General features: G+C 38.2%; 1 protein-coding gene across 3 annotated transcripts in view; it reads left to right on the forward strand.

Annotated features, from left to right (window-relative positions):
• Positions 1 to 10,067, forward strand: part of ldlrad4a (low density lipoprotein receptor class A domain containing 4a) — a 105,498-nt gene extending 95,431 nt beyond the window's left edge. For all 3 annotated transcript variants that reach the window (XM_067412188.1, XM_067412189.1, XM_067412190.1), the window contains 3 exons: positions 3,071 to 3,225; positions 4,162 to 4,215; positions 5,929 to 10,067. In XM_067412188.1, coding sequence (XP_067268289.1) covers positions 3,071 to 3,225; positions 4,162 to 4,215; positions 5,929 to 6,459 — 740 coding nt within the window. In that variant the 3' untranslated portion in view covers positions 6,460 to 10,067. The remainder of the gene's footprint in view (positions 1 to 3,070; positions 3,226 to 4,161; positions 4,216 to 5,928) is intronic.
• Positions 10,068 to 11,287: the final 1,220 nt, after the last annotated feature.

The following is an 11,287-nucleotide window of genomic DNA, read 5'->3' on the forward strand; positions in this document are numbered from 1 at the left end:
ACCACTGCTTGAACAACGCAGACCCAGTTCACCTAAGAGTCTGTTAGTGGCTCTGTGACAGGTGTTAGCGCATATCTCCTCTTAGCTAACAACACAATGGAGCAGCATACGTAGTGGTAAGAGGATTGAGCTGTCTAATCTCAGAGAGTCCACATAAGGCTAACCCGAATTAGCCCAGCTGCCTCTCTCCCTCACTCTAAGGCTTGCTGTTGTGCAGTTGTTGCCACATTATCGCAGCCTGTTTACATTTCTGCCCTGTTGCAAACAGGCTGACGACGGTTTGTTGTGTCTGCTCTGTCTGGGGTTTGTGTCTGTAATCATAACACATTAACAGATCTTCCGGGATGCCGTCACGTCTGACTTAGATGACTGAGCCCTCCGATTAGCACAGGGAAGGTTAAACGAGGCTTGAGCAATATGATTTTTATATAAGGATTACAAGTTTATGTAACTTGCACTCTTAGCGTAGTGATAAAAAATAAACCATGCTGATGACTCACATTGAAGTCACATTGACTTCAGTTGAATTGTTATCTGAGTAGTAGCTAATTTGGCTAAAAACCAATTAGGACCCGACACACCCGATACTTTAATGGACTAGTGGACCTAGTAAGGTTAGACACCACAATTAATTTGACAAATGAAAGCAGGACTGTGAGGATAGATGTACAGTTCATACAGGTGTCGGTTGTTTAGCTGGCAAAACATTGAAAAAGGAATCTTTCCAAAACAATTTGAGTGAGTAAAAAACTTTGGACAACATCACTTCTCAAAATGAGACCTGACTAAAGGACATACAACTTAATGAATGGACTGTACGTCTGTCCTCACAACATTGTTTTCATTCAGGCCTAATTAGTATGAAGTCCACCCTGACTACAGTCGCTTTTGACCGAATTTAGATGCCATCACACATTGGGTTGTTTGGGTCAGAATAGGCATTTTGAAGGGGGATAAAGTGAGGCTACTCTGATGAGATTACCCTGGCAACTTAGAAAAAACTCTTACAGTGTGTTACAGCAGCAGTGGACAGTCCTGGATGAGGGAATGTTGCTAAAGCTGTGCCTGGTACTGTAGGTTGGCTGAGATTACAAACTTAATATCTCAGAGGTTGAGATGTGTCAGTTACAACATGTTTGCCCCACCCCCAATCTACCACCAGTTGTCTGTCTCTTGGAGCTGGTCCAGACTGTAATCCGGTTAGGGGCGGCAGATTTGGGCCGTTTTATCTCCTACGCTGGGTTAACTCCTGGGATGCGTCTGGTCTCTGGTCCTTTCCTCCAAGCCCTAAACAGATGGGGTCTTGTCTTGCAAGCACTCTCTCCAGAGGAGCCGTGGCAAAGAGCCAGCGCCAATGCAGCTTATTTAACAATGCCACTACATGGTCCAACTGCATCCTGGGTACAGCCTTTCTGCTATTGAGAGAAAGTGGACATGATGGAGATGTCAGTAACTCAAGTTTGAGACAGCTCACCTATAGAAACTATTAGCTGGACATCTCAGGATGGATGACTTGTCCAACAACCGACTAGTAGTTTATTAAGTTGATTTATTTTATTTTCTACAAGTTACTTGTTTTTGAATCGCAATGAAACCAAAATAGCGGCAGAAATTTTCTTTCCTGTTCACTATAAGATCTATAACAGGCATTTTTATTGCATTCTAACTTTAAAGAGGATGAATTTGAATATGTAGCTTCTTGGAGAGAGCCATCAAAGAATCTTTCATTTTCTTTCCTGGTTAAACCAAAGTCCACTGTGTGTTGCTGATGTCATAGTCGTACGTTTGAAAATGATTACCCTTAACATCAGTGTAGATTGTGTTGGATAGATAATGGTGTTTGCGTAAGGGTTTACTTCAGTGCCGCAGGAGTTTTTCCATTGTCTCAAAACATAAACCTTCATGTGTCTGAGTAAATTGTGGGAGTTCCTCAGTGGGCAGCAGGGATAACAAGATTTCTCTGGATGTATGTGTGGCACATTTCTACATGATTTTCATGTGACTGGAGAACAAGTATGTATTGACCGGGCCCATCTGTGTGTGAAAGTGTGTCAGCAGGGTGGGGTGTGTTCAAGGGTCAGCAGAAGGTTGAAAGAGAGGTCTACCCTGTTTGTAACAACATGTCTGATCCCTTTTTACACTATTGCTGGAAAAGAGTCTAAAACGGGAAAATTAAGTGTAGACTGTCATGTTCATTCAGGCATTCCTTTCAAAGGATTCCCAAATCATGTTCCTCTGCGAAGAGGAAGTATGACGAGATTAAGAAACATAAAATATTAATTCCGTACTTTGACTGCGTGAGGTCTACCCATGACATAATCAGTTTATTAAACAGTTTTATGAAATAGCAGTTAGCTTATATGCTTAGACATATTGAGCTGTGTTTCTCATGTCAGCAGTTCAAATCTAGCTCATATCCCGGTCATATCCACTCTGAACTGTCCTATAAATAATTAAAATGACCTAAAAACTCTTTCTCTTGTTCTCCCTTCTTGACTTGATGTAGGTCAGAAAAGCCATTTGAAACGTCATATTATCACATTTTTGTGGATTAGTCTGTTGCGTCACTTTTTGAGTCTGTTCCCCACACCCAATCTCAATACTCTCAGAAGTGTTCATTTTATTGACCCCTGGTGGTAAGAATGAAGAACATGATGTGGTTGCTGTGTCATTACTCATTACTAATAAAGTCTATATTCAACTCTGTCTTTCCGCTACCTCTCTGATTTTCCTGAAAGCTTATAAATCCTTAATAGTAATCACTATTACTATTTTGTACTAAGATTAATGACCAATTAGTCTTGCACTGTTTGAGTAAAATCAGCTGAAATTGTGTGCATTTTTTTGTTTTGCATTTATGATTTTTTTTTTTAAGAAGACTTGAGATTTTCGGTGGACAATTACCACCTTAGCAACTGCATAGCATTGCCCTGGCAACCACCCACGACACCCTAGAAGGGAGTTTGCACAAGGAAACCACTCATTTTCTATTGAAAATGTAAAAATCTTGTGGCTTCTGCAATTGTGTGAAATATGCAACTGATTTTCTCTCTGTTTTCTTGTCTTGCAGCTGAACTGGAGTTTGTTCAGATAATAATCATAATTGTGGTGATGACTGTAATGGTAGTTGTGATCATCTGTTTGCTGAACCACTATCGGCTGTCGGCCTGGGCCTTCCTCACACGCCACAGCCAAGCCCGACGACGAGAGGAGGGCATGCAGCCGGTAAGTGTGTGTGCGAGTTTTATTCTGAGTGGGTGTTCGTTTGATTCTCCAGTCACCATGTGTGTCCTGTCTGTGTGAGCTCTGAGTGGGTGTAGAGTTCCTGTTCTTTTGTTTGATCACCATGTGTGTGACTTTGTGACCATGTTCATATGGGACTCAGCAATGTGCGTGCCAGCTTCAGGGTCTTTGTGTCGGTACACCTGCACAAATGCATTATGCAGTTCCTAGGGATGGGTCAGGATGGTCGACCGGCTCCATTAGTTAGTTGACTAGTGCGTTTTAATTTTTTTTACTGTGAATTATAATCCACAGGCCTCTGTTTTCTGAGTAAAAAGTTACTGCTCTCAATATTTCATTAATAAACATGTCTTACAGTGGACATGATGCTAAACCAACTTAATTATATAGGGTTTCTATAAGTCTACTAGTCATTCAGGCAACCCACAGACTAGGCGATTTTCGAAATATGTAGTTGTGCACATCCCTGCTTCTTCATGTTAGATTTACATCCTGTAGTTGGGAACGCCAAGACGTGCTTGTCTAGACTGCAGTCCATTTCACCTCCCAGCACGAGAGAGAGTCGTAAATAGATATGAAGAAGGTGAAGATGTGATTTAGCAACAGATGCAGAGCATGAAAGGAACCGAGCTCTTAAATTCAGAAACAAGCTCATAAATTTAGAGAACAGCACATTTTCTACAACTGCATTCTTAGAGGCCACAAGATTAAGCAGCAGCCCTGAATTAATAATAACTTATATTAATGTATACTCATATTTACTGCTTGTGCATTTAGATCAAGTATTCTGATGCCTGGAGCCAATTTGGGTTTTTTTCTACCCAAACTCAAAGCTCTAATGCATCAGTTGAAGTTGATTTTATGTGTTGTCTTTAATGCATGACTCACATCAGCCCTCTCTCTTCTGTATCATATTAGGACGGCTGTGCATGGCCAACAGACAGTTTGGTGACGCAACAAGGAGCCACTGAGGTTAGTCAACTGACATAACCAATTATTCAACAAAATATTATTTATTACTCATGTTTTACTGTCATGTTTAGGGCTGGGCAACAGAGCTAATAGCTCAATATTAAATATAAAAATCTCAATATTGTTATTCCTTTCAAAGATTTAATATTTTTTATTATTTAATATGTATTTGCTCTGAAATTACTATATTCTTCACTAAATAAACACATTAATATTCTTTTTTATTTATATACAACAGTATAACAGTGCATAGTAATAAAGAGCCATATTTACCTACATGTAATTTTTACTATTTTTACACTGCTGTTCAAAAGTTTGTTTGTTTGTTTCTTTCTTTCTTTCTTCCTTTCTTTCTTTCTTTCTTTCTTTCTTTCTTTCTTTCTTTCTTTCTTTCTTTCTTTCTTTCTTTCTTTCTTTCTTTCTTTCTTTCTTTCTTTCAAGAAATTAATACTTTGCATAAAATTGATTAAAAGTGACAGTAAAGACATAAAATATTACAAAAGAATTCTATTTCAAATAAATACTGTTATTTTTAACTTTCTATTTATTAAAAATTGTGAAAAAAAAGTTTCCACAAAAATATTAAAGGGTTAGTTCACCCAAAAATGAAAATTCGGTCATTTATTACTCACCCTCATGCCGTTCCACACCCGTAAGACCTTCGTTAATCTTCGGAACACAAATTAAGATATTTTAGTTGAAATCCGATGGCTCCGTGAGGCCTTCATACGGAGCAATGACATTTCCTCTCTCAAGATCCATAAAGGTACTAAAAACACATCTAAATCAGTTCATGTGAGTACAGTGGTTCAATATTAATATTATAAAGTGACGAGAATGTTTTTTGTGCACCAAAAAACAAAACAAAATAACGACTTATTTAGTGATGGCCGATTTCAAAACACTGCTTCATGAAGCATCGGAGCATTATGAATCAGCATATCGAATCATGATTCGGATCGTGTCAAATAGCCAAACTGCTGAAATCCTGCTCCGAACAGCTGATTCGACACTAAGTGTAAGTAAGTCGTTATGTAAGTCGTTATTTTGTTTTTTTGGCGCACCAAAAATATTCTAGTCGTTTTATAATATTAATATTGAACCACTGTACTCACATGAACTGATTTAAATATGTTTTTAGTACCTTTATGGATCTTGAGAGAGGAAATGTCATTGCTCCCTATGCAGGCCTCACAGAGCCATCGGATTCCAACAAAAATATCTCAATTTGTGTTCCGAAGATTGACTTTATTTTATTTTTGGTTGAACTAACCCTTTAAGCAGCACAACATTTTTCAATATTGATGATAATAAGAAATATTTTTGCACCAAATCAGCATATTAGAATGATTTCTAATGGATCATGTGACAATGAAGACTGGAGTAAATACTGCTAAAATTGAGTTTTGCCATCACAGGAAAAAATTACATTTTAAAATATATTAAAATAGAAAATAAATATTTTAAATAGTAATGCTGTTTCATAATATTAATGTTTTTACTGTACTTTTGATAAAATAAATGAAGCAAAAATATGAGCAAAAACATAAAAAAATCATGCCAACCCCAAACTTTTGACAAGTAGAGTATATTGATTGTATTAATAGTTTATTGAATAATTAATCTGGCTGCATGTTTACAAAAACATTTGTGCTTTTTTATTCTTAGGTTAAGTTCTAAAGGGTTAATGAATATTTTCTTCTCTGTGTTCAGGTGATGTATGGGCCACGGAGCGGAGATCGCTTCAACCCACCTTCATTTATGCAAAGGGACCGATTCAGCCGCTTCCAGCCCACCTACCCATACCTGCAGCAGGACATCCACTTGCCACCCACCATCTGCCTGTCAGATGGTGAGGAGCTGCCGCCCTACAAGGGCCCTTGTACCCTGCAGCTCAGAGACCCTGAACAGCAGCTCGAGCTCAGCCGCGCGTCCGTACGCGCGCCCCCCAACCGGACCATTTTCGACAGCGACCTGATAGACGTTTATGTGCACGGAGGCGGGCCACGACCCCCAAGCAGCAACTCTGGCAAGAGTGCCTCGAACTCGCACGTGGAGGGGCCGCCACCCACCTATAGCGAGGTGATGGGTCAGACGTGCCCAGGCTCCGCCTCCTTCCTGCACCAGCACAGCAATAACGCACCACCCTCCAACCAGAGGACAGCCAGTCGCTCCCCCCAGCCTGGCGCAAGCACAACCCTGTTCGTCAAGGTTAAGGATAGCCGGCGAGACAAACCCGTGTGACTAGGAGGCATGGAGAGGGCAGTAGAGAGCGCGTGCCGTCATCTGTGCTCTCTGGTACTTCCTCCTGGACCTAAAGGGGAGTGGCTTCACTGTTAGACCGCTCCCCTTGCACAATTTGAATTGAAAATTGAGGAACCAAGCTTACAAAGTTTATTTTTTTGTATTTTTTGTTTCATTTTGCTAGAACTTCGGGGCCTTGTATGGATGTTTGGGCTCCTTGGCTAAAATCTCTTTGTTTGTTTGGTTTTGTATGCTTTCCTGTATTTAAAGAACACGTGTGTTGGCACAGATTGTTTGCGTGAGAGACCACATAGGTCATAGGATTGAGAAATTTTCTATTCGTTTGTGTGCATTTGTGCACAAAAACTGTTCATAACCAATCAAAATCCAAATTGAGTGCCATGATAAAATCTTAAATCTTGGGGATGTGACTCACAACAACAACAAATGTCTTTATGTTGCACTTATTCTTTAAAGAGTAGAAACAGCGACCCTTAGTTTTTATATGTCAATCTGTCACAGGTCTTTGATGGTTCCTGGGAGTTATTTCTTTCCTTTTTATGTTTTTCGTTTTCCTGAAATGGAGATGTAGAACTCTGATCCAGCCTAAAATCTCCATAAATGAACTGCATCATGGCACTTATTTAAAGAAAAAAGGGGTTTAACAAGCTGTTCAAATTCCAGTTCACTTTTTCCACTGACCAAGTGAGAGATATTGGCATGGATATCTGCAGATGGAAGTTACGACACATACGCCACTTTCATCCTGTCGAGTAGCACTTTAAACTTACGTCACTTCAGCATTGTCATGGGGTCCAATGGAAGGGAATCATGGAAACTGTAGTCTTATGCACATCCTGTCCCCTTCTGAATGAGTGTGTCATATCTCATAATGTTTGTTTTCCACAAAAAAAAAAAAAGCATGCGTATAGTTTTTTCCAGTTATCCATACTATACTTTAGTTCACAATCATATATGGATCTCATATTTTATCCCTTATTTTCATCTCCTGGAATGCCGTTTTATTCCAAGGCAGCCGAGGAACACACTTTTGTCTGTTATTTGTCTGTTTATTCAACACCAGTATTTATTCTTTTATCTGTTCTGAGATTTCATCCAAACAAAACGTGTACCAATCATGACGAGGTACATCCCGCTTTTTTCTTTCCTTATTTGAAGTTGTATTCAATCATCACCACATGGCACACATTTGGAATGCTTTCAGACATGTTGATTGTGTTTTTGATCACATCTGAGCTTTGTAAACCATCAGTCTTTGGCCTTCCCTTAAAAAAAGTACCATAGAAAACCTATTTATTAACTAGCTATTTATTAAAGTGACCAGTTCGAAAGGATATTTAGTCAAAGTGGGTGGGAAAGCCAATCCCCCCCCCAAATAGGCTTTTATACAACCTTCTCTCCCCTTAAATACCGAGATTCTACTATCGCCCATCCGCTTTGGCTCCGAAACAGCCTCCTGTCATAGGCTCCGCTTCTGTCACTCATTCTGACTGCGCAGTTTGAGTTCGTACTGTATTGCTGCTGCTGCTGCTATGCGCTGCTACTGCTACCGCTGCTGTTGTTCGTTCGGTATGTAGGCCTATGTCCGCTTCCCCATTAGTTTATATTTGCTTACCAACCGAGACATAGATGTTTGTGCTCTGTTTTTGTTTTCTTCGTTAACATTAGTGCATTTCCGCTGTCATAGTCGTGCTAGGAAAACCAATCCAAATGTATTTTTTACGTTTGCAGCCGAGAGGTTTGCATGTTACTATTTACATGAGCAAATTCGGTGCCTAACAGTCATGTTTAAGCAGACATAGAAACCCACTTGCACTCAAAAGTCCCCACCTTTGTTGTGCCTCACTTCCTATGGTGCTTCTTTCAGTAGTCGGACTCTGTTTATTTGTACGGTGCTGTATATAACTTGAATATATTATGCACATATCCTACCCAATGGGTAGAAAACCACAAGAAAGCATTGTTAATACTGTAATATAATGTATAGATAATATTAAAAAGAAAACTTTAACACGGTGGCATCAAGTTTTGTGAATGCCTTCAATTGTGCTTTGTCTTTTTTGTAAAACAGAGTAAAGTTTGCAAAGAGAAATGCTACAGTGTGGTCACAGAAATACAAAAAGACTTCTTATATTTTTTTTCCTATACAGTAAATGCAAATCTGTTATGTGATGAAACAAATATTCTGATTATAAGGCAGTTATATAAAGGATAACTAGCTGCTGCTTTTGTAACTTCCAGAGAAAGAATTATAAATGCCAGCGCTTGTCATTTTATTTATTGAAATTTATTTTGTGACTGCTAGCTGTTTGGACGTGTAATAACCGAGCTCGACCGATCTCAGAAAATAACTCGGCATGACGTAACTGTACCGTAGTTATCGAAACGTACGGAACATATTGCCGACTTTTGGGCTCCCGCGAGTCCTTTTCTCTAACCCGGGAGAAGGTTTAGTGGTTCATATCATATATAGCAGCTCAGGGTGAGGCTTTATTGGATCGGTGGGACATCCGTGGGAAACGGTTACCGTTTTGTTCTTTTTTTATGCACATAATCGAGTTGTGTGGTATATAAAAGAGCATCAAATGCATACATGAGGAAAATCCAGCCCATAGCTGATTGTTACTGCATGTTCATGTTGTCATTTTCCTCGGCATAGCAGTCTCGTTCCGAGCTCTCCGCACCAAAAGGCTCCTCCGCCTCTCCAGAAACACTTGGTGTTCCCTGTACGCGCTTGAATGAACGAATAAACGAGTGAATGACTGACTGACGACTTGTGTGGGTGACTTCAGCATCTAGTTCCATGGATCTGGAACTCCGACGAAACCACAGCAATGTTCATCATTGGCCTTGAGCGAGATCACATCACAGGACTGTATGACATATTGTGGACTACAAACCTTTCTTTTTTGTTTTGTTTTTTTTTTTTTTACAAGAAGAAAAAAAAAAAACAGTTAAGTGAGCAAGGAACACTGCTGTCCTTACGCCTTTTTATTTTTTATTGTTCTATTTAATTGTGATGTCAGCGGTTTTCAGTTTGAGGTCTGTTAATTGCAATACTTTTACAGGAAAAAGGTGACTAAAACGATTAAAAAAAATCATAAAAAATAAACACACGGAAAAAAAACAATAAAACTATTGCTCAAAGATACTGTTGTAGTCCCTCATGAAACGATTCCACGCTTGTTCTTTCGCTGTCATCAAATGGCTAGAGAGAGCAATTAAAGTTGAGGAAAAGAACCAGAGAATGAGTCTCTTTTGTGCTTTGTGTTTGTCACTCCATTATGCTAGTACTTACTTTTCTTAAAAGGTGAAAAAGTCAAAGGTTAATTCCCACAATAATAATGATAAAAGAAATAAAAGTTTCAGATTTGAATTTTTTAATGAACTAATATATTTTTTAAATGTATAATATCAGATTTCTGTTTCACAGACATTTAGTTTTAGCCATGAATCAGAGTGACATCTTTAGAAGAGCATGTAGGCCTATGATATTTTAAAAAGTAGCTTATTCCTAGAAACCTTGTACTGTTTTGAAAACAACTGAGCTGTAATAGTAAAAATAGCTTTAATATCAGTCACTTCTCAACAAGCAGCAAATGTGAATGACAAATGTTAGCCAGCTTGCCTATAACTTGTAGGAATATCAAAATCTAATACATCTTTTCAGTCCTGACTTCAATGTTTGTCAACACAGAAGGCTGTGGATCTTTTTTTTTAGGATAGCAGTTTTCAATTTATGAATTGCTTGAAGAAACGTTCACAATATACTTAAACTATGATGTGCTCATTTTTTACACACATTTTCTAAATTTACTTGTAAAAAGTCAATTTTGTTCCAAATTTTGAAAATTGTGTCAAAAGAAAACAAAAATGCTAAGACTAGCCCAGAGAAAATGTGCAACCAAGGCAGGTTGCCTCCTGTTGAGAACTTAGTTTGACTTAGACGATCACTTATACAGTATATACATACAGTGTTGGGGGTAACGTATTACAAGTAACAAGTTACATAATCAGATTACTTTTTTCAAGTAACTTGTAAAGTAACACATTACTTTTAACTTTACAATAAAATATCGAAGTTACTTTTTCAAATAAGTAACGCAAGTTACTTTGTGTTCCCTTATATTGACCGACAGCTATTCTGTCTCCATGCTGAGAGAAATCGAGAGTAAGTACAGAGGCGTGGTGTGTAAACATGACGGTTATTGTAGTTCTAGACTAAATGTGCGCTAAATTTACTCTCACTTGCTCAAAAACAAGAGTCAGTATTCCTCAAAATGAATAAAAACAGTGAAATGCAGAGTCAGAATACCTGCAATAATTAAAAGTATTGAATTAAACAAATATACTTTATGTATTTAATCTTACTTTAGTAACCAATGTGTTTGCTGCTGACCTTCGATGATCAAATTCAAACATACGAATAAGCAAAAATGACTTTAGATAGACATCACATTTGTGATCACCCTGAAGCTTATTCAATTCACTTTTGGTGTGAAAGGGCCTTGACATTTGCTAAAAATATAACTTTTTTTTTATTTAAAAAAACAAGCAAGCCCAGCTCAGGTGGAAAAAAACCCCGCAAAAGTAATGTAAAGCATTACTTTCCATAAAAAATAACTAAGTAATGCAATTAATTACTTTTTTAGAGAGTAACACAATATTGTGAACTTTCCGAAACACACTATCTATAGATAAACAAATTAAATGTATCCATATGTGTGCTAGAAAAAGGGATTATGGCAGCAATCTGCAAAATTTAATTGAATACAAAAAAAAAAAAAAAAGTGTATGAAACAGCTCT

This window comes from Chanodichthys erythropterus, chromosome 15 (genome assembly GCF_024489055.1).
Source record: "Chanodichthys erythropterus isolate Z2021 chromosome 15, ASM2448905v1, whole genome shotgun sequence".
Taxonomy (NCBI): domain Eukaryota; kingdom Metazoa; phylum Chordata; class Actinopteri; order Cypriniformes; family Xenocyprididae; genus Chanodichthys; species Chanodichthys erythropterus.